Raw genomic sequence first — 24732 nt, 5'->3', positions numbered from 1 at the left:
AATACAGAAACAAACATTACAAAACGAAACAACCCCCAAAATAACAGTTTTGGCCTGACCACTTACTTAAAAACTGTCTGGCCTCTCCACTCCTCACAAAATATAATTTTTAAGAGTAGAGATATCTTTATTCTGCAAGTAGCCTCCAGCTACAATTCCAGTTCAGGTAACCATGACCTGTAATACCACATGCCGGAATAGGTGTTACACGTTCTCTTGGTATACCTCGTGTAAAATATGCTTATCTTTTACACATGTAAAGTTAATTTTACAGGATAAAGAGTGAAATTAAAATAAAATAATGAAATGCCGAAGTAATAGACTGAATGTGCAATTTATTTGCTTCACAGCATCAAAATCCAATTTCAGAAAATCTTACATCATGTATCTTGAAGTACATTATATTAAAAAGACAAGCTCTATATTTTTATCATGAAGTCCTGCTAGTTTTAATAGTTTTTCTCCTCATATGACAGGAATACTCACATCCTGATTGGACATCTCCCAGTATGGTCGTTCTCCATAAGACATCACTTCCCACATGACAATGCCGTAGCTCCATGCATCACTGGCCGAGGAGAATTTTCTGTATGAGATGGCCTCAGGAGCTGTCCATCGAATTGGGATCTTACCACCCTGCTCATGAAAAATAAAAGGTAAAACAAAGCCACACATAAATAATGCAAGCACACATATGAGCAAAATGCCAGCATATAGTAAATGCATCCCTCAAGTTTATTAAAGTCCCCAAAGTTACATCCACTGTTGAAACCATTTAGTTCAGACTAAAAATACTTGGAAAGTCACTAAACTTCAGTTATAATGTGTAAAACAGGCTGTACCTTCCACTGAGGTTTTTCTACTGCGTTTGATGCAACTTGGACTCCTTGTACAAATATAAAGTAAGATGTACTTTATTGTAGCATCCAGTACATCTGTCCTCTCTGTTTCACACCCTTTTTGTGAGATATGCTGTGTTCCTTTCATCTCGAAAGTCTGATGTCAGAGTAAAAGAGCAACGTCACATTTGAGCAGTAGTAATCACAGAAACGGGCAGCGTGGAGACGTTCAGCCGATAATATAAAGGTTTAAGGTTGGTAACATCTGAGGTACAATGCCATACCTCTTTTATGTGCTTAAACGCCACAGCAGGACGTTCACAGATATAGCCTGGTCGGTGCTTTGTGTATGGCTTATGTAGTAATTCACAATTGCACAGCGGTGACAGTACAGATTACAAATTCTACAGTTTTACTGCTGTTTACATGTGCTGCTGCCTTTTGGATTGCAGAATCAGGGTCGGTGTGGGTGCTCTGACTTTCCAAGGTGGAGTTTATTTAAATTTAATAAGTGAATAATTATCAATTGCACCGCCTAATTAATAAATTAGGGAGTGCAGGGCATATGGTGCCTAAGTGCCAAGTCCTCTTGTATTATTTGCAGTAAAGGTTTCAGTGCTTCTAGCTTTTGTTTTGGGTGTTTTTTTTCTTAGTGTTCATTGTTATTCTTCCATTTATGACCTTTTGCAGTTTTGGGATCTTGTCTTTTGTCTGCTTGTTCTTTTTGCCCTCACTGACTGCCTCCAAGTGTACGACCATTTCCTGTTTTCAGATTAAAGATCTGGATTTTTTAGCTCTGCACATTTTTGCATTCGAGTCATAATTTCAAACTGAATGTGCTTAATGTGCAATTGTCCAAATAGGTAGGGTAAATATGCCTGGACTCTCTCATCCTGTATGATATAACAACAAAAAGTAGTCTTCAATAATGCTGCTGTCACTGTGCTAAATATTCTGGTTTTTTTGCCTCTTTTCTCCCCTTTCTCCTTTCAGCTCACCTCACCTTTCACTTCCCTTTTTTGGATTTCAACCACAGTGTTGTGAGGCAGAAAGTTCAACTTGGAGCCGTAAACACAGCATTTCCCTCACACAAAAACCTCAATACAAACCAGGAAATGGAGGTCACTGTGGGCTCAGACAGATTTAGCACATGAGCACTGAAAGTTTCACTTTTGCAATTTAAGGCTAGTCCATCTTTTGCTTGCCTTGGCCGGTAAAGCAGGAAAATCTAAATTAAATCAGCCTAATCTAGTTGGAGCAATGCATCGGGTTTCTTATACAGATAGCATCAGCATACACGGTAAATAGAACCGTTTAATTGAAAATTCAAAACTTTTAGTGTCATATTTCATTTTTGATTTTCATTTTACTTTTCCACACTGACATCTGGGGATTTGTTTGAGTGAAACAATGATAAGAAGCAACAGGTGCTGAAAGAAAAAAGATCCACAAGACTCTCGTCTCCTCGCTTCAGTATTGATGTGTTTTTGAATACTAGGTTTCTGGAGATGCAAAGTTTTCAGAGTACGTGTAGAAGCTACTTTGGAAATCCGTTTTTCTTTTTTGATACTGCCATACTAGTCCAACCTAACAGCTAGGGAACAGCTGCTAGGTTGGACTTCCGTGCCTTTTGCGGTTTAAAACTTTCAGTCTCTGCTTCTAATGAGATTCGCTACCAAAGCCAGATTTACACCAGCTGGCTGTGAATAAGACTGGAGTGAGGGTAAACTTTTATCATGGATATTACTGTGCTGCTGTAGCTATTGTCGAGGCTCAGATCTCCTCACTAACTTCTCATTACCTTTCCTCACTATCCCCTGTGTTTCCTTTGTCTCTCCTTGTGTTTTCAGTGTCTCTGTTTTATTTTGGTAATCACTTTCTATGTGCCTCTTTGGTTTTGTTTCCTTTGTTTTCCTGCCTCTATGATTGTCTGCTTTGCACTTATTGTCCACCCGTGCCTGATCCCTATTCGCTCCTCATGTGTATATATTGTTCAGCGTCTCCCTTGTTAGTCGTCAGTCTGTCTGTTCTGCAATCGATTACACTTCCTGCTTACTTTCTTTGCCTGCTCATCTCTTCATGTTTCAGTGATATCCCCTCTGAATTTGCTCCTTGTTTTTCATCTTTTGTTTAGATTTCTCTTGGCTTTACCTGTCAATATTTCACATCTAGCAATTTTTGAGGCAATAAAATGCAACGATGGAGAAACAACTTAAAAAAACAGAAGCTTTTTACGCATTACAGCCTTAGTTTCCTAAAATGGTTCAACATTAAAATCCCAGGAAAATAATGGATCGATGCAACCTCAGTGCAGGTCCTAACAGTAACATTTTTCCCAGTTGTGACATAGAACAAAATGATTTCAGCTTTGTGAAAAGCTGTAATAAATTAGCAGCAGCTGCTTGGTTTATGAGGGCTGAGTTATTGGAGGGTGTCAGGTGTACCGTTGTGGTGTAAGCTGCCTCCGGGTCGTCCTCCAAGACTCGGGACAAGCCGAAGTCTGACACTTTACACACCAGATTGCTGTTGACCAGAATGTTTCGAGCTGCCAGGTCTCGGTGAACGTAGCCCATATCTGACAGATACTTCATGCCCGAAGCGATGCCACGCAGCATGCCAACCAACTGGATGACGGTGAAGTGACCATCATGTTGCTAACAGGAAGAATAGGATATTGAGGAAAGTATGGGGTCAGAGAAAGAGAAGGCAGAAAAAGGAGGGTAAGGATGGATAAAGAGAGCAAGACAAAGAAAATTTACTGACAAAAAAGAAGAAGAAACTAGTTTGTTCAGAATTAAGCTGAGCAGCAAACTGAGAGGAGAGTCTGCTACAGTAAATACATTACATAATTCATATAAGTGATGAGTCACAAATGTTACTAGAAGTGATCTCGCAAAGCCTTAAGTGCAAAGGCATGCAGAGGCAGTAAAAATATGTACAGCAGAGATTTTGAGACTATCTGAGGAAATAATCATGCCTGAGTTCTGCGACACTCCAACACTTACTCTCAAAAATGAGTCCAGTGATCCATTTTCCATGTACTCCACCACGATCATAACAGGCCTGCCTGCAAAAACACACAAAGACAGCACATACACCGTGTTTATTTCAGAATATTTCTGTGGCATTGTGGCCCGTTTACAGTGTAAGGGTGGAGGATAAGATCGAAGGAGCTTGGCAGAAATGGAGTGAGACTCACAATGTCTGTGGTCCAAAGCACATGCTGTTTATAAAGGCTGGATCTAGCCACCCAAATGTCACCAGTTGGCCTCTTAAGTCGAAGAAGTGAAGTGAAGGAGTCCTGCCTGAGAAACTGAGTATGCTGCTTGCTCCTACCATAGCTACTTGCTATTCATAAGGTAAACACGGCCTTCTTTGCAGTAAATACTAATTGTATATTCAGTCTGTAGTATTAGTTCAGTTTGCATGTTTTTGAAATAAAATTTGATTATGTTTGGTTCTGAAACAACCATCTAAACTCGGCCAGACTGTAAAGCAGACTTCAAAGTGAAGCGTGCATTAAACATACAATGAGAATGATCTTTTATTTATGGAGAAGACAGCTAGTAGTCTAAAGCAGTTAAAGAATTAGATTAAACAGATTAATTATGAATTTTCTGATAAAAGAAGAATATTGCATGCTATCTCTCATGCCATCCTACATGATCCACTGATCATCTAAAACATTATAATTGAATTAATGTAGAAAACGCATTATGCTTATAAAGAGCGGCTGACAAAATTACAAAGTATTTCAATTATTTTAAATTTAGTTACTATTTCAGGAAATCCAGGAGGGAAAACAACTTGAAAAAAACAACCTCACAGAACATGAGCAGTTTATTGATGCATCAAGTCAAGCTGCTCAATTGATAAAATCTGTCCGTTTCAAAATACCCAGCCGGTCAGTTGGGACCGTATTCAGTATTCAGTCCATGTATGACACGAAACATTAGTTAGAAAAAATGTAAGCCCAGTTTCTCTTTCCAAATGTTTTTGTTTCCCCACCGAGGATCCCTACAGAGTTACTGATTGACTGGTTTACAGCTAGAAACCAACTGTCTAAGGCCTGTTTTCTGGTGAGCTGTAAACCCTCCTGAACTGCTGGAAGAGAAAGACAAGTATTTGATTGGTGAAGAGACACCATGTTATTACACTTTCAGTTCATGTAATTTTTAAAACTCACACAGGAATATGAAAATGACATGACGGAAGATGGAATATTTTACAGACATTTATATAATGGGGTCTCTCAACACAGTTTCAGGTGAGTATTTGCCGTTTCATAATTCAACAGACGACTGCCGTCTTACTTTTAATGTCTATCCAATATTCCTAATTTTCCACATTTTTTTTCTGTTTCAAGGATATTTATAGATCTTTTTTTACGAGAAGGGAGACAGCAATATATGAACAAACCACAAGGTTTGGACACTTCTGATATATGCATATAATACTTGAAATGCTTACAAAATGATGCACATTGTTATGTATTTTTTCATCTGAACTGATGAATAATAGTGCGTAACAAGCTGAAGGACAAACCTAAAACTTCAGTTTTGGGGTCAGTGTTTTAGCTCAGTAGAGACAGTAATAGTTTGATTAGGTTGACACAATAATGTGACTTAAACCTATTTAAATGTCAAATCTAATTTGAATTTAAATGACTTCTCATTTACAAGTTGGACTATAATTTGGACAATATAGCAGCGTGTTTACAGGCACTGACATAATTGAGTTTTTGTGCATCTGGATAGTGCAACTGTGCTGGATTTTGACAGAAAAAAGCTAAATTGTTAAAAAAAAAAAGACAGGCAGCATAAGGAAGTCTGCCAGCTTTGGGCTATAATCTCAATGACAATATTTGTTATTGTTTGAGTGACTACAACATATTATTAGTAAGGCATACTGAGCCAAGACACGTTTCTTGTATTGTATCATGTGCAGCTGCTGAAAGTGAAAAGTTTAGAGGAGTAATTAGACCATCATTCCTTCAAATGAAAAAATCATTCAGTCAAAACAGAAAGTTTTCACAGGACTCTGCAGTCCTTTGAAAAAACTACTCCGCATGATTCAATAGCTTGTAATAATTCCTTTATTGCATTAACAGTCCCTCACATCACTGCGGAGGAATTTTGGCCTGGCCCACTCTTTTTTTTTTTTTTTTTACAAAACTAATTCAGTTTACTGCGGTTGGCAAACATGAATTCATGGATAGCTCTTTTAAGGTTTCCCCTTAGCACCTCAGTTAAGTTGAGTCCTGGACTTTGACTTTGCAACAACTTGATTCTTTTCTTTTTCAGCCATTATGGTGTAGATTTTCTAATATACTTGGGATCATTGTCCTGTTGCATGACCCAGCTTCAGTCAATCTTTAGCAGTCGGGCCGATGGTACATATGAGTCTCAGTTGCTTTGGTTGAACAGTTCATGATGGACTCATTGACTGCAAGAGGCCAAGGTCATGTGACTGCAGAACCAGTCCAAACCATCACTCCTCCACTACTGTGCTTGGTAGTTCATGCTGATGTGCTCTGTTTGACTTTGGCCAAACTTGATGTTGTGCATTATGGCCAAACATCTCCACTTTGGTCTAGTCGAGCTAAAAGACACTGTTCCAGCAGTGGTTTGCTCAGATGCAGCTTTGTAAATTTGAACTATGGATGTTTTTTTTGTGAGCTTCCCAACTTTTAATATTTTTCTTATTGCACAATCATGAGCAATCATGAACATTTAAAATGGTAACTGAGGCCCGCAGATTCTGAGATGTGGCTCTTGAGTTTTTTAAAGTTTGTCTGAGCATTGCATGATCCGACCTTGGGGTAATCTCTCAAGGACTGGGAAGATGCCGTTGTATTAATACTCACCTGAATGCTCCAGACCAGCAAACTGCCCAAACATCTGCTTTTATAGATCTAGTTGAATTTGATGGTGGTCAATATTTGATTAGCAGTATATGGCTACTACTTATCTACTTATCCTCCTAATTCCCACGGGAGCTGTAAGGGTGTACTTAGTTTTCCACAGGACGTGACTGTAAACGTAAATTGCTTTTGCACTTTTTACAAAAGAAAAGATTAAAGATGCTAAATGACAGGTTGATTTGGTGAATGAATGCTGGGTTAACTTTTATAACGGCTTTGAACAGCAACTTTTCCAAAAGAAGTATGCAAAACTGTCTGAAGTATGAGATAATTATAAAAATAACAGATGGTGCGAGTTATGGTCACTTGAGCACCAGCATTTCATTGTTCCTATGGATTGCTAATGAAGCATCTTCCACTTTGGTTTAAACAGAAATTGCAAACGCTGCAGGCTTAGAACATTTCTGTTAAACAGAATGTGCTTGGAGCATTTCCACTGGAAGACCGAGCACCTGTTGTCAATGGTGTTGTGTGATGAAATAATCTCTGAAAGTCTACTGTGGTATTCAAATCGGCAAGCCAAACAACTTAAAATAAACACACATTCAGGAATAATATGTGTTGAGCTTCATAAAGTATAATCCAGTCACAAAAATGGAAGACATGGAGTATATATATATATACACAGGCATATGGCTAGATAAGTAAAGCCTTGTTTTTGCTGAACTCTATCACCTGAGACCAAATGAGCACATGTTTTTGTTTAAATCTGCAAAAGCCTATCACTTTTAAATATCATCCCTCCTTACACAAATCCAGCAGGGATAGACAAGAAATTATTTGATCAAGCTTGGCTTTCCCGAGCTAATTAGCAAGGTCTGGAAACAATATATAGTTATGCAGTGCAGCGCCTGAACAAAAACAAACGCACCTGCTTGTCAGAATCTAATGTGTCACCTGTTATTTCAGAGCAGGTATAGCAGTCAGTCACAGCACAATACTCTCCATAATTAGTCTCCGAAGAACAACAACAGATGGAAGGAGTGAAAGATGGAGAGAGTGAGAGAAAAGACAAAGACAGACAGGTGAACACAGATAGGATACATACAGCCTCTACATACAGTCTGATGCCCCACTGCAAACACAAATGACTTTTAATGTATAGGGTGCTGTATGCATATGTTCACTTTTGAATTCGCAGTCATGGAAACAGGTTTATTCAGATATAAGATATATACTTATATATCAAATTTAAAAGTTGAGATTATTTAAAACCTTAAGAAAATATGAAACGTACAAATGGACCAGATGCAATATTATGACTAGAGAGTGATCTCAATGGCTTTGAAAGAGGTGCTATTGATAAAAGATGTCTATTCAGCGCAGGCAGACACAGTTGTTGACCTCTGATGTGATGAAAGGTTTCTCAGTCACAGTCACTGAAAATGTTTTTAGAGTCTTACCGCACAAGTCAGCTCTGTGCTGTTGGGAGGACTTTTTTCCACTCACTCTCTTCAGAGATGTTAGTGCATGAAAACGCTTAAATACGTGGCTGCAAAAACCAGCCATCATTGCCTTAAATGTAATAATGACAGTATTGGCTTAGAAACAAACAAACAAAAAACCCTTATCGCCTGGGTTTTTATCACTTGGGGGTCAGAGCTGAGGAGTGTCCTCTATTTGCATTCACAGAGGGATTGAAAGTCTTCAGGGGACACATTTATATTCACAGCGATGTCTCAGTTTATACAACCCCTGTAAAAACAACCATATGTTGCACAGGGTGAGCCCAGTAAAACAGAGCTCGTTAACAAGTCCACACTCAAACACTCACGCACACGAGTTTTGTAGGTAAAATGTGTTTCTTCACAAAAACAGGAGACTTACACAGCCATGCAGCCCCGGCCACTTGCAAACAAAATGCACACATATACACAAATTTACACAATAAGTAAGCAGAAATAGTGACATTGAGCCACGTATAAACAGAGCAAAGTCATTTCACATGGTGACTAATTACTCAGTATGAAAAAGTCTGTTCCAGCCCTAAAGATTGTTTTTAGAGCAACCATATAAAAAAACAAACAAAGAAAAAAACAACCAAAAACCCAAAGGTGGAACTTTATTGCTTTATAAGCAAAATGCTTAATGTTAATTCAGGATTTTGCGCAGACTACAACAGACAGCCAAACTGTTGGGGGGGAGGGGTCTTCTTTCTTTTTGATAAAAATATAGCAGCAGAGTTTCAAATGTTTATATGATGCAATGTTCTTTTCTTTAATTCTACATGGAAAAACGCCAAACTCATTAGGCTCGAATGTGCAGAAGAAGCAGTAGACTGGGTTTGAGTTTGTGTGTTGGCAGTGAATACAGCAAAGCAGCAGCAGTATGGGGGAGCGACGCGAGTTATGAAGAAAAGATTTATCTCGTAGCTTAAAAATACAGTTTTTCATCAGCGGCATCAGTTGTGTACAGGCTCCTCCATAAATCACTGCCAACTATGTTTCAGACTATATTAGAAGAACGTACTGAAGAGGTGACACTGCATGTACATTGGAGCGATTTGAATTTGCCTCAAGTAAGCAACCTCTCTCACAATCCTCCTTACTTTTTGTGACCACGCCCTCCAGCCTGATGATGTTAGGGTGGTCAAACTGGCCCATGATAGATGCCTCACGCAGGAAGTCCCACCTCTGACGCTCAACATAGCCTCCCTTTAGTGTCTTTATCGCCACGGCAATCTCCTTCTTCCCTGGTGTTCTCAGACGGCCGCTGCACACTTCTCCAAATTCACCTGGAGAACACACACACACACACACACACACACACACACACACACACACACACACACACACACACACACACACACACACACACGGAGCTCAATAAACTCACTTGCATCTTCACTTCCTGACTACTTGCCTAAACCTAACTTTAAATGAAGTCTATCCAGATTTAATGATTTATGCAATGCAGACTTACTTTTTTAATGCCATATGAGTATATAAATACGCATAGACACACACATAAACACGATACGATGTATATCAGAAAGTGTCGCGGCATCAGCAGGTAATGCAGCATACCACCTGGGGGCAGTGTTGGAGTTCCCATTTAAACTTCAGCCTTATTAGCTTTGCTCTGATTAGGTTAACTTCATAACATTCTCTCTTTCACCTTCTAAAAAAGCCTCAAGTCTATTCTTACATTTCCTTTTGTTCTCTAAACCTGTTAAAGTTTTAATATTCCAACAGCGTGTGTCAAGAAAATGACAGGGAGAAGCTGGCAGATGAAAAAGGCATCCTCTTTAGTATATACAAAGGAGAAAGAGAGAGGCGTTTAGAGTGGTAAAAACTGATAATCTTATATACACATTTAAAACTATTGTTATCCAAAACAACATGAAATGATACTCTTGTGATCACAGGAGAACATTGTGTCAGTGAGCAAGCGTATAAGAGTGTGTGCACGTCTGCGTGAGCATACCGGCTCCGATCACCCTCTCAATGCGGATCCTGGAGGGGTCGATCTCCTTGGTGAATTCGTGGACAGCCTGCGTGGGATCTTCGTATGTATCAGGATCCACGTAAGTCTTTATTCCTGGGAAAGGGACTGTGGACAAACACAGCGAGTAATCAATACAGTGAAGTGGCGTACATGTAGTTTGTTTTTCTGACTGCACAGGACCCAACATCCTTGTGTTATCGCTGAAAGCATGGAAAACAGTTTGCAAACACACAGATACGCTAAAGAGAAAATGAAAGAAATGATTGAAATATCCAGCTGCCGACAAAAACATAGTAAAAAAGCAGACAAACCCACATTCACACAGTCTACCTATCTTAGATAAATCGATAGGAGAAAGCTCTAAATTGTTTTTATTTTTTATATTATTCCATCAGCACTGGATCATAGGATGTTATATAAACAAATTCAACTCTCTCGAGACAAATGGCTTCAAACACATCCTCCCACTTCCATTTATTACGAGCTATGAGACAACGAGCACAAATCTTTGGCTAAATCCCCGCAGGGCAGCACACTGAGCACCGAACCCTCCTTTAACCGTGGCAGGCTTTTAGCCATTATTTAAAGCGACCCTTCACCCTGCCGAAGTGTCCTTGAGCAAGTCAGCGAGTCTTTAACAAGCTGCTGCTGGTCTGGCGCTGACCCTCGCCTCCCAGCGGAGAGCTCCCAGACAGAAGCTGTGCTTCTCCTTCAGGGATCGATAGAGTATCACAAAACAAAAAAACAACAACGAGTTGTCTTAGAGGCACGAATCGACACAAGCAAAATGCCAAGGACCCGGTTCCCCTTTCACAGCTTCTGCTCAGCATCTCACACTGTGCCGCTGAAACAGGACACAGGAGATATGCACTGTATTTCACAGCCGATTGTAGCTCTGTGGCCTCGATCCAACCGTCCTCTTTGAACAGTCCTCATTTCTCTTTGTCTTCTCTTCTCTTTCTGTACCTTTCAACCCTCATCTTCATTTGAGTCTCCCTTTTTTGTTTATCCTCTAGCAAATTTCCCTCACCTTGTCACCATCGTCTTCATTTTACTGCTCAACTCCCTTTCAAATCTCTCTCTCTCTCTCTCTCTCCAGTTTTCACTTCACAGCTCTCAATTCAATTTGTGATTTTCATGTCAGGAATGAAAAGTTGGGCATAAAAGATATAAAGCAACAGAAAAGTACTGGAGTGCAAAAGCTGACAGCTCAGAGATGCAGTTGTCATGTGTAACCAGATTAAGAAAAAAATAATATGAAATAATAAAAAAGCTCATAAAGCTCATGCTCATATTAATTGAAACTTAAGTGGACATAAGAAGGAAGACAACAGATGAAGGAAAGAAGAAGAAACAGACAGATGAAAGAGCATGCTAGTGGCTCTATTAAATAAATACACGTGACAAAAGCGGGTAGGCATTTTTGTATTCTGTAAAAGCTCATGGTGAAGTCGGTGCAAAATTCAATATGCAAAGGAACAAGAACAAATGGGAAATGATCCATACAGAAGTACGTGGTGCATGTTGAATGCAAAGTGAAGAGAGGTGGCTCTCAGCTCCCTACTATGGCTCTCAGACTCACTTCAGATTTATTCCCTGTTTACTGGCACCACGTTAAATTAAACATGTCACTTTCTAGACAAATATTTGGTCATTCAGACACAAGTAGTGTTAAAACCAGCTTCAAAAAGAGTTTGTTCCTTACTTAGAACTTATTTAGCAGACATTGCAAAGTCAGGCAATAGGCATAGAAAACAAAGGAAAAGGAGAGAGGCAGCTTGATTGATTTACCGTGCCCATTCTGATAATTCGCCCTTCTTTTATCCTCCGAGGTCATCTTGGCCTTGAAGTACCACTGACACCTGGAAAACACAGAGAATGACTGATTGAGTAAAAACTTTATCAGATGAGCAATAATGTGACTTTTATTGGGATAGTGGGGGGTATTGGGACTAACTACAGAGACATTTGAGGCATGTCATTAAATAAATCCTGAATTGATCCCTATGGGTGAATTCCACAAAAATAAAGATGAAGGCAGATGTCTAGCCTTCAGGGTAAAAAGGTTTTATTTGTACATGCAGTCTTCATGTTCTGGTGATCATTGAAATGAAAGTAAAAAATAAAAAAAAGAAACCTGGATAAATACCCAGAATGCATTTCAAGATGGCTGCAGAGTGCTTTGTAAATACACTAGTCAGTGGAACTACTGGCGGCCATCTCTCTCTCCCATGTTATCACATACCGATGGCATCTTTACACTGTAACGCTTGAGTACCTCTTTGCCTTAATTTTCCCTCAAAGCCTGACAAAGCGCTCTGCTGGTGTCATCACAATTGGTTGACCCTGATAACCAATGACCCGTAACCGTGGTAACCACGGAGAGAAATTTGCATTTTAAACGTGCCTTACGTACTGAAAGCTTGTATGTGAACCTAAACCGTGATTTTGGGCTTAACGCTTTAACCAATCGTTTGATTTAAAGAATATTAAGAAGTAAACAGCAACAGAAGAGATGGCATCAAAAAAAATAAAGTAAAAATAAACGAGAATAAAAGGAAACAACAAGATGAGTTGCTCCCTTTTGTTTGTAGGCCTTTTATATCTTCATGTTGGGAATCCAAGTTATAAGGCTATCATTGTGTGGGGAAAATAAAGCCAAAGAGGTATCCCTTGCATTACATTACATCTAATCAGATGGGGTTCCTGACAAATCATGACTGGACAACAAGTAGAAAACCAAAAAGTGTGGATTTGTTGTTTGTGTTACTTTTTTGATAAAACCATTAAAATGCTTCTCCGAGGATGATAAAGGATCATGCTACTCTAACACAATTACTTTTCATTTGTTTAAGTAAGGGATGCTTGCTTCTTTCAGCTGTTACATAATCTTGCTCTAACCAATTCTCATGTCTTTAGGCTACTCCCAAAATAGATTGTGGTATTGTTATCATTTTATAGTGCTCTCTGGATCATGCTGAATTACACATCCCTATCTACTTGTCACAATCACCATAAAGTTATGTGCTGCACAGTCTGGCCCTTATACACAGTTAAGCGTCTGCAAAAACAGCTTGATATAAACAACACAAGTCACGGAGCTCCGTGCGTAATGTTGGTGTTTTGAGTTCTTATGTGCAACTTTTTCAAGCAGCGAAAAACAACAAAAAATTCCCAAACAATTACTGACAACTTAAAATGATCGTTCCTGTCTCTCTACATACTCAAACATATGCGGAGATTGAAAGATGATCAGTTTTAGACTCTCTCCTCAACATTTCTGTTTAAAAACACTGCAGTGAGCGGGGTCAAACACCAGCACAATGAGGCAAAATTCTAGCTTATACAGCTGCCAACTAAAATAACCCCACAGCACCAGATTGCTTCATCATTGCAGCTTATCATTTGAAATAAATGTTCAGCGACATACGTAGTCTGGCTCTGAGTTAGGTTAGATTGTCTGCTGATAAAATAAAGATGGAGGTGGTTTCATCTCATTCAGGGGACTGGCTCTGCAGCTAAAAAATATAATGCAAGAGACACACATGCAATTCACAATTTGTGAGAAAATGCAAAGAAAAGTGACATCTGTTCAGTGAGAACTACACGCAATGACCCTTAACCAAAAGGAACAAAGAAAATTTAAAGTTTTCTCTACATTCGACTGTTGGAAATAAAAAACTACGTAAAATCTCTCTCGTCCTCCTGTGTGTGTGAGTGTGTTTGTGGGAGAGTTTATCTGGGCACTGACAGACTGAGAGACAGCCAACAACAGATAAAGAGCTGCTGCCAAGAAAGTCTGAAAAGCTGAGAGATTAGATGACAGCATCTGCAAAAGACCACAGATGACTTTATCCAAATAGATACTTGGATGTTACTCTGAAATCAAAAATCCAAAAAAACCACAAAGGAACTTTTTCCGAGTTATATTTATGGCAAAGTGCTGCATATGGACAGGTTTGAAAAAACTGCATGGTATTGAGGCACTGAGAGTGAAATGATGAATTGGTAACAAAGAAGGTTTGCTATAAAGCTATGCTTGAGAGAAAATAGTTTTGTGGTGCACTGAAAGATGGCTGCTGAGGGAATTATGTCTTTGGCTTGCCAGTAAAACAATGTAATGCATGAAAATGTCATTAAGGGGTTAGAGTTAGTTCTGTAAGACTTTGCACAATGACATGATTTTTAATATTTTTCGCCTCTTTAAACCACCAAAGCAGATTCGAAATCATACAATCAAGAGATGATTGCAGGGCAGAATTTCAATGTGGGGTAATAAAACAACTGCATTAACTTTTTAGGAAATAATTTTAATACACAGCCCTCAGTTAGTAGCTCAGTTTGATGGCCAGATGAGGCCCATTTACTTACATTTCATGGCAGATAAAAGATCTGAAGTTAGTGCTGAACCATCAGAAACGTTCTCAGAAAGAATGCACTGAAAACCAAAGGCCCTGAAAGACCACATAAGATGACTAGTCCGCAGTCAAGCGGTACCTTCATGAATGGAAATACAGAGGGTTTAGAACAAGATACAAAGAGCTGGTTACAGTCAAGATTAGATTAAAACATCAATGCTATGCCATGGGCATGTCCATGGCTACCAATGTAACCAGGTTCCTAGTGGTTACTGATAATTTGAGTGCTTATAGAAATAGCAGGATGAAATCTGAAGGGTACATGGCTATACTCTCTGCTCAGATTCAACTAACGGCAGATTCAACTGGTTGGACAGGATTTCACAGTGGAGGCATGGCATGGAGGAGAACACGTTCAACGGGCAAGTCAGTCACTTCATCCCAGTAAAACAGTGAATCCTTTTTAATCACTCGAGACAAAACTGAAGGGAGAGAGACCTACAAACAAGCAGCAACTGAAGTTGGCTGCAGTAAAGCATCAGAACAGCCATTAAAACAGCATCCAAACTGTCGAAGTACTGACTTTTTAACATTTAAATAGTTACATAAAACTATCTGTAAAGTTATAATTTAAAAATATCCAAGGGAGAATATAATAATTTGGGTAAAATCATCCCTTTTCTGAAGCATCTTATGCCGAAGCACCGTCGGCCATTAAAACGGCTCACTGTTATTTAAAAACGGAGTAATGGATTCATTTAAACATGGCACTGCTACCTGTGAAGCACGTGGTTGCGTGAGAGGTGGCACAGTGTGAGGGGAGCAGTGAGGTAAAAAATAGTTATATAAAAAATTAAAAGGTGCTTGGAGTTCTCTCAGAGGATGTATCACTGATGAATTTTAAAACACCTCTTGCAGTAGAGGGCTTAATTAATAGCCATATGCATGAGGGGCTCTTGGTCCCGCTGGTGTATCCCCTAATAAATTTTCTCATATTTCATCATTTATTAGAATATAGAACTCCTGTTTCTTACAGTCACGCAGCATGCAAGAAGAGTAAAAGTGACAAAACTAGAGTCTCATGCTTATTAAAAGGTTGGTGTTTATTCAGATGTTATATTTATTAGCAAAGAGCATGTTTGAAAAGCTGAATTTGTTTATTTTTTATATTTCCCCGTATATTTTTGAAATGAAGAAAATGATGAATGAGCTTCATCAGGCTTTTGTTACAAAGACATTTGCTAGTTAGATCAGTTCATTGTTGGGTTTGGTCTTTTCAAAGGATTTGCTAGCAATAAGAAAAATCTACAAATCTAAAAGGCTACTGTGAAAGCTCATCTTCCTTATTTTTCTGCCTTTTTCTTTGCTTCTTTTTAATACTAATTCAAATCACCATCAAAATGCAACTTTCATCCTTTTTTTCTTCCAGTAAATTTATCCTGGTAGCTTTTGCAAAAGCTCGCTGAAAAGCAAACAAAGCGACAAACAGTGCTGCAAAAATACCTCTGCGGAGCGAGGCAGAAAATTCACCATAGTTATCCTTTAAATGAGAAGCAGCAAAGTAGAAGAGCAGAGCCCAGAGACTTGACCCAAACCCCCAACAGAGACAGAACAGAAGCAGGAACAGCGAGCTCTCACAGTCACACTGTCACTTCGGAGGAGAGTCCTTGCTTCACTGTCACTGCTGTAGACTTGTCTGCCTCTCTCAGCCCTGCTCCTCCACACCACTGTGGTCCACGAGGGATGAAGTTGGTGGTGGTGAGTGACAGAGGTCTGCAGCTTGTCCTGATTCCAGCGGGATGTGATGGAACTGCATGTTTTTGGTTTTTTTCCACTGCTCTGGGACTTGTTCGAGCTTAAATATATACAACACAACTAAAATCACACGCTACTATTAACATAACAAGAATAAACAGATTCATAAGCTGGTTTTCCTTCAAGTTTGTGTACTATTCTTATTATTATGCAGTATAGTCATCACTTCCCCATTATGCCCAAGACAACAAAAGGCGGCAAAAGTCTTAATATACCAAAGAGTTTGATAAATAAGTCATAGAAAGACAGTAATTACAAACAGCTGCAGCCATTTAGTTCCACACAGACATCAAGGGAGAGATGGAAGGAGTACTGGGTAATTTTGCCTGAGTAAAAATGGACCAAAATAAAAGCAAAGAATTTAAAACATAGGCCTATGTTGAGTAAAGGCTACTATATTTAATGTATCTTTGTATGTTTTAGCCTTCCAAGGTGAGCCACATTGGATATTCATGCCCCAGTCCTCAACAGTATACTATATTTCTTGTCTAAATTGACTAGTGATAAATTACAAATATACAATACTTCTTGATTACTTAAATTCATCAGGAATGAGAACAAAGTAAATCCTGCTTTTAGGAATTTTAAGTGACACAGATCAATTAAACAAACGCTTATATAGAATAATGAATAATAAAAATAATTGCCAAAAATACAGAGGTAAAACTCAGGGGAAAAAAAAAATTAGTTATCGCTAGAAATTTGCGAAAGTCTATTAAGGCTGTAAAAAACGACTAACATTTAAACCTGCAACATTAAATCAGATGAACTTCTTTAAAAGATCACCTCTAAGGAATTTCTTTACTGTCTCTATCCTCTTTTGGCTCATTTGTTTGACTTTATATATACTATCCTTGTTGTCCTGATAAATCTTTAAGAATAACATTCATACTGAATGCAAAAATCACGTGCTATAGAATCAAACTACCAATACATTTTTGCAGGGGCCAGTAAAAGCTACAAAATAAATTAATAACTAAATAAATAAAAATAATATCTGATATCTTTCAGTTGACCAGAAACATTTTGGTATATACAGTATATGGTAGCTGTCTTTGATGTTTTCACAAGATTTTATGCTACAAAAAAATAAAAAAAACAAGTACACTCCATGATTCAATGGTTTGTAGAACCAACCACCTTTAGCAGGAATAACGTATGTAAGGGTTTTGTGTATGATTTTATCAGTCTCACACATCATTGCGATGGAATTTTGACCCACTCTTATTTAGTTGCATCACTTCATTAAGGTTTGTGGGCCCATTTGTGGATGCACAGCTCCACCACAGCATTTCAACTTTGCAACACTGTAAATGATTTTTTCCTCAGCCACGCTGTTGTAGATTTGCTTTAACTGTTGAAGAGATTATGTCATATTTGGCTCTAGAATATTTGGTACAGAGTGAAAGTTCATGGTTGACTGCAAGGTGCTCATATACTGTGGCTGCAAAACAAGCCCAAACCATCACCTCTCCAACACCGTGCTTAATAACTGGTATGAAACGTTTGTCCTTACATGATGTGTTTCCACCAGTTGTGGCACTGGATGGCAGACATTTCCACTTTGGTCTCATCTGTACTCCCATACGGAAAAGAAATAGTAAAAACTTATATGTGATTACTCATGAAAGTGGCCACTTTCATGAGTAAATCATATAAGGCTTACATGATTTACTCATGAAAGTGACCACTTTCGCATTACTTTCATACATTGTTTTAGTAAGTATCCAAAACATACAAGTTTCATTATATAATTTTTCAAGGGATCTTATATCTGTTTTCACACTTATATGCTTTTCATACAAGTTTCACACAAGACAGATACAAACTTTATAAGATTTATATATATATCTTTTCCATATGGGCTTGTTCAGATGCAACTTTTTAAACCTAAGCTGCAGTGCCACCACGCTCAATTTAAAGAAAGCTTTCTCCTAGCGACACTTCCAACCACGTCAAACTTATTCAGTCTTTTTCTAATTGTACTGTCAAATATTTCTGCAATCTGACAGATGTAGCTCTTAGCTTTTTTGCAGTTACTTTGAGCATTACACGGTCTGATCTGACCTTGGGTTGAATGTGCTGAGATGTCAACTCTTGGGAAGACTGGGGCATTGTGTTACTACACACCTGAATGCTCCAGACCTGCAAACTGTCAAATCGACTGCTTTAACAGAGGTGGTCACACTTATCCTATACTTGCTCCTATCCAGTATTACTGTATGTATATACAGCCATATGAAATACAAATCAAGTTCACACTGCTACGTATTGAACTGAGGAAACATCAAGAACAAAAAAAACTTTATTTGGCTAGCAGACAGGAGCTGCAGTCAGATATTCTGTAGGCCTATGTTGATTCCACGTGACACCAATTTGTAGCAGACAGACATGATAAATTGTTTGAATAACATTATTGATTATTGCAGTTTTAAGAAACAGGAGAAGTTGATGTCTTCCTCATGGCTGGCTTTTTTTTTTCTCCACAGCTTCAGCTGGATCAGCAGCCACATGAATTATGCAGGAGACTTCTTCTTCTTTTTTTAATAATACATTTTTTCTGTATGAAATGTGATGTGAGGTAGAGGTGCTGCCTCAGTAACTATTCTAATCAACAAAAACAACCTCCCCAGAATGACAGAGAGGCCAGGCTAACTGAAAGGATAATGCAGGCTGTGACTGAATAAGTTTGGGGTGAAAACGCAGACAGTGCAGTAGAGGAGAAAGTGTTGGCGCTTGCTTCCGCAAGTGTGTGTGGGTTCATGTGATCACATATGAGCCTTCTTCTCTTTGAAGACTTAACATAATCCGGGTTGCCAGATTAGAGCAGGTGTCAGAGGGCTGTGAGCCACCGGTTGCCAGACTGGGTTTCGGCTAAGTGAAGTCTGTGGGATCCTGGACACTGATAGACAGAGCAGATAACTGTAACAGTGGCAGAGAGGACAAGAAGGGGATTTGGAAAGCTACTGTTGACCTCTGCTGATGAGGTCAAGCTGTTCATTAAAGAAATCGTGGCATGTGCCTTTATCAGTCTTTTCCAGTCCTGTCCTCTGATCCCCTTTATCCGCCTATCCTTCTGTCTCACCGGCTTTCATGTTGTAAGGAGGCCACACACACACACACAATACCGGCTATCACACACAAAGACCTTGGCTTCTTCCACTGTTCTCTGCCCTGTCGAACATTGTTAGAGTACATATTCACACACGCATATTCAAAAGCACTTTACCCACCCACACACCTCAGTAAAACAACCTTGCTTAGAGCCCTAATCAAAGCATCAGTGTAATTCAAACCACTCCTCTCTTACCCTAACATCCCTCACAGTCACCTCACTGCAGTGCACCGCTCTGCTGCAGAGGCTACAAAGGGCACAAAAGGAAGGATGGATTAAAGAAAATATGAAGAAAATGATTAAAAAACATTGCAGCAGTGTAGTGCAAAACTCTTCAACTAGGCTACATCTGTGTAATCATGACACCTTCATTCTCATAGAAGCTCCCACTCTTCAAATCTAGCATAAGCAGAAAGCAAACATAGATGTAAATTTAGTAAGCTTTTAGGCCAGCCAGGTGTTAAACAGTCATCATACAGCAAGTCCTCTACAACCTTACATCTATGAGAGGCGTATGACTGAAAGCTCCCATCTTTTCCAGGCAGCTGAAGTACATTTGGAGCTTTTTTGAAACTGAAAGAGAGTGAAAGTTCCTCCTACACAGGGCAGCGGGACTGCAGATATGATAGCTTGTGATGGAGTCAAAAAACACTCCAACTGCTGTTGTGACTGCTATTAGACAAATTCAGGTAAAAAAAAGTCTTCTTGTACTACAATTCAAAAACTCTTGCACCTAGTTTGTGCGTGCCATCTTAAACAAAGTACCCTCCTACAAACATAGATCACATAGAACTACCAAAATCCAAAATATGCTTTAAATGTCAGCTGTTAAACTTGGACTTTGCGGACTTTTGCATTTAAATGAAACCAACAATAAAGGTGTTCACTGCACATCTAACATAAAAAAAAGAAAATATAAAATAATATCTGTGAAGTTCATGGTTGCAGTCCTCTGGCAACCGGGATGAAGAGTTCAAGTACAAGTTGCAGTTTCTAAAAGTTCCAATAATTTTTCCCAGTCAAAATGAATTTGAAGCACAGCGGAAACACGTCCATGTCTTTGATCTGAATTAAAGCTTTCTGATGAAACTATGAGTGTAAGAGATTGAGAAATGCATTAGAAAATATCAGGTCAAAGGTCAGGTTTAGATAATAAAAACGTCCTGGGTCCACACATTCCATCCAGAGGCTTTAAAGGCATTTAAAGCATGTGCTTCTAAAGCTGGGTAGAAGCTAAGGACAATAATGTTAAGGAAACTAAAAACACCACCTGCATGTTAAATCCGCTCACATTGACTTCTGAGTCAGTGCTGAGTGAATTAAGCAATTATGGTGTGTGTTTTGTTTTGTCTTTGCACTTTGTTAAATCTTCATAAACTATTGGGTCACATACTATTGGGTCCTGAGGGGTTACTTAATCTCAAACATAAAGACCCTGCACACCACCGCTATACCCACACGTGTCATTTATTTTTCAAAAATAAATAAATCACTTGGATATCCGGAGACCAATAACGCCAGGTATCTAATTCATTGTCAGCCCCATTAAAAGGAATTGCGGGAAATCTTTGATGAAAATCATTAACTTGGAGTATTTTGATTGAGCTCGCGTCCAAAGACATCAAACACTTTATATGGAACAGACATTTTTGTCCACTGAACCCAAATCCTTCCTAATGTCAAATGCCTTCTTGGTGGGACACTAGTCAGTTGCAGTAATGTGAGAGGTATATTGTAGTATACATTTACACTACATATGCTCAGGGTGTTATGGCTCACACCCTCCGCACACCAGATCTCTGCTGATCTAGAAAGCTAAGTATAGGTGTGGCTCATGTTATATTACTTGAATGGAAAAGTGCCCATTAATACCAGTCCCTGTAGGCTTGGGGTGCTTTGGCTCAGGAGTGTCTGAGTTGTGAACCACAGCCCACCAAGCCGGTTGGTTGTCTACAAATGGAAATGTTGGTGGTTCGATCCTCGGGTTTTCTAGTTTATGTAATGAAGGATCATTGGCCAAGATATTGCATCCACTTTGTGCCTGTCATAGTAGGGAAGTGCTTAAGGCATTGAATACAGCACTTGTGAATGAGACTTTTAGTTAGAAGTACTTTGTTTATTTAGCTAGAGTAGAAAGGTGTTATATAAAAAGTATCAGTCTACTTAAGAGAAACAGTCAAATGCATCTTTACATATTAAAAACTGTGTAATTGTGTGAAAGATAATCAGTTTATCAGGCAATTGGTGACAAATGCATAAAAAAACAAGGTGCAAAAGATGAGATTTGCAGCCTTAGAAACATTGTACTTCTCTTTATACCTGTATTTTTGCATTTGTTATTTCTGTGATTTTTCACACAGATAACCCACTGGAACAGTATCAATGTCTCTCTGCAGAGATATTCTGACGATGTGTGTTGTTCGGCATATTTTAAATGATATCTCATCTTCCTCCCTCTATGACAGTCCGCCTTTTACTTCAATTCAGTCTGACTGTGAACACTTTTGATTTCCAATCTGATCGGACAGCGTGTCTTAATAATTCAATCTGGGAGCCTATATCACTGCTACCAGCAAATGTGACTGAGAAAATCTTCACCATCTTTAAAACTAAAATACAAAAATACATTTTTTAAACAGTTATTTTGCTGTCAAGGTGTCAGAATCTTAATAATGCACTCTTGCTTAGCTTGCTTCATTTCCACCTCCTATTTTGGACAAAACAGGTCATCAATGTTGTAGATGTTTTAAATCCAAATCCAAATTTTGGTATTTGTCTTTAGAACTCTGTGGGTGTTGTAAATTATCCAGACTCTGTGTGTTACCAAAGATTATTTCTTAGAAAAATGATAGCTGTCTTGATCTGTTCTTTATTTGATTTAATTAATTTGTATCAATGGAGATCAATCCATTGTTTTACTACCAGGAGCTATTATATTGTTGTCATTTGCATGTGAATGGAACCACAGGTTCGTATTGTTGGATTACTATAAATATTATCAAAAGACGCAAAACTCCTTTTTAAAAATGGTTTCCATAAATGTTTGCGAAATCAACATCAATATTAAATATATTGCAAACAGAAGATTAATTTGTGATGTTGAATATTTCACTTTTTGTGAGCAATTCTACTTATTTTTTTTGATCAGTATCTTCATAGTGAAACTGAAAATTATTTAGCTTCCAAATCTAGCTTCTGAAATAGAGTCTTGAAAGTGTTGTTGCTTTTCTTTTCTGTCTTGCAGAGTTACACACCTGTGCATCTGCCCACATAGTATACTTGAATGTGCATCTTTAACGTTAGGGCAGACTAATGATTTACCTTTTTTCCTTCTTCCTTTGCATGTGTGTCTGTCTGTGTTTCTTTTTCCTCAAATATATTTGGTGCTTTGATTGAATTATTAGGTTACCTAATGTAATGTGATAAATTGGCAAAACTGATTAGAAATTTAGTTTGTTCAAAAACTCCTCATTATCAATTTAATACATAATTGAAACTAAAAATTGCTTAATTATTTAAATCACTATAAAGGCAAAACCTTCTACACAAATTCACATTTTGTTCTTAAAATAAGTGCGCACAAACGATATATAACCCTATAATTCGTTGATATGTCCTTCCCTTCCCTGGGTTTTAGTGGTATTCTGTGTCCAAAGGTAATTGCTGAAGCAAATGTAGTGAAAGGCTGTGCCAATGCCCTGTGGAAATATTGAGCACATACATTACTGTAAGGAATTTTGAAGCTTACAGTTATACTTAAATGGATCATTACAGTCATACTTAAATGAATCATTACAGTCATACTTAAATGGATCAGAGCCGTCCCTAACAGTATTAGCTGCACTTGTACTTTTCCTGTCATGACAAGCCAAATTGTCTGCTGTTAAAGACGCCTGGTTACCTTTCGACATACTTCACTAACGGTAACAAGTGAAATATTCCTCCTCCTTAACTATTTGTAGGCTGAATCCTGTAGCCTGAAGCCTGAGATGACATTTTGTAAATGTTCAGATCACTTAGGGCTCTGCGCATCAACATATAAAAATATCAAAGATGTGAAAATGTTTTTGCACCTAAATGTTTCAAATCATTAAACAAATTTGAATATTAGACAAACAGAATTGGTCCTAGCACAGAACCCTGTGGAACTCCATAATTAACCTTAGTGTGTAAAGAGGACTCTCTATTTACATGAACAAATTGTAGTCTATTAAATATATATGACGGATAAATAGGGCACAAACCATGACTTTGGTCAGCGCACTTATCAAAACTCCCCACTTGCCACCGTGGACATTGTTGCTGCAAAACTTTACACGAACGTCTTTTGGGGCTTCTACACTGCACTGATATCTGCACAATGAAACCAAATAATCTAACCAATAGGAAGAATGAATTATGTGATTACCATATCTACCTTTGAAGCACAGACAACACCACCCAACTAAAGTGATATTTCCACTTAATGCACAGACAAGAGTGGATGTCAGTTGAAACTAACCATGCAGTGAAATATTCACTCTGAGTAAAACCAGGATAAGTATATCCATCTTACCTTCCAGTGATGAGGAGGAAGAGAGTGAGGATGACAAGAAGAGTAAAACCACCAACCGCTGCTGTGACGATCACTAACACCTGGCCTTGATCAGAAGCCATGTTGGAGGCTGAAGGTAAAAGAAATAGTAGGAAAGAAAATGAGATGAGAAGGAAAATATGTAGCTGGGCAGAGACATTATGTGGGGAAGAGTAAAATAACATCATCATGTTAGAAACATGGAAAGCGGAGTAAGAGCACTTAAAAAAGATAAAAATAAACATGGACAAATCAGAGGGAAGTGAGAGGATTTCAGCAAAACAATCATTCAACATCATCTTCATTATTTCTTATCATCAGTGTAGTATGCATAGACCATGTAAGCTCTCTTGATAGGTAGATATTAGGAGACATGTTTGATCTGCTCTTCATAATGCAAGAAAACCCTCAGTTAACTTTCACACGGGAATGATTCATTTGCCTGCTGCTGTTTAATTAATATTATTCATTCATGAAATTGTGATTTAGTCCATGAACATTTGGTTAAATTGGACCCATTTGATATTCATGATTTTCCCTTTTCTGTGTCTTGTCACAAGGCTAACGAATCCCAGATAATTGAAAGATGATTGCTATTACCAAACTTATTTCTATAATATTTCATGCTTAATGAATATGAATTGGAGATCTGGGTGCGTGGT

General features: G+C 38.4%; 1 protein-coding gene across 1 annotated transcript in view; it reads right to left on the bottom strand.

Moving 5' to 3' along the window:
- LOC146616384 (ephrin type-A receptor 6-like) overlaps window positions 1-24732 on the bottom strand; it is a 196143-nt gene that overhangs the window by 3825 nt on the left and 167586 nt on the right. Inside the window, exons 8-14 of the mRNA XM_085374051.1 lie at window positions 24053-24161; window positions 12001-12071; window positions 10189-10314; window positions 9311-9496; window positions 3845-3906; window positions 3284-3493; window positions 487-636 (exon numbers count right to left, since the gene is read on the bottom strand). Of these exons, the coding sequence (XP_085230177.1) occupies window positions 487-636; window positions 3284-3493; window positions 3845-3906; window positions 9311-9496; window positions 10189-10314; window positions 12001-12071; window positions 24053-24161 (914 nt within the window). The remainder of the gene's footprint in view (window positions 1-486; window positions 637-3283; window positions 3494-3844; window positions 3907-9310; window positions 9497-10188; window positions 10315-12000; window positions 12072-24052; window positions 24162-24732) is intronic.

This window comes from Diplotaxodon limnothrissa, linkage group LG16 (assembly GCF_057381915.1).
Source record: "Diplotaxodon limnothrissa isolate DT_005_m linkage group LG16, D_limnothrissa_male_GT1.1, whole genome shotgun sequence".
Lineage (NCBI taxonomy): Eukaryota > Metazoa > Chordata > Actinopteri > Cichliformes > Cichlidae > Diplotaxodon > Diplotaxodon limnothrissa.
Note: the sequence above shows the minus strand (reverse complement) of the source record. Positions and strands in the feature narration are given on the sequence as shown.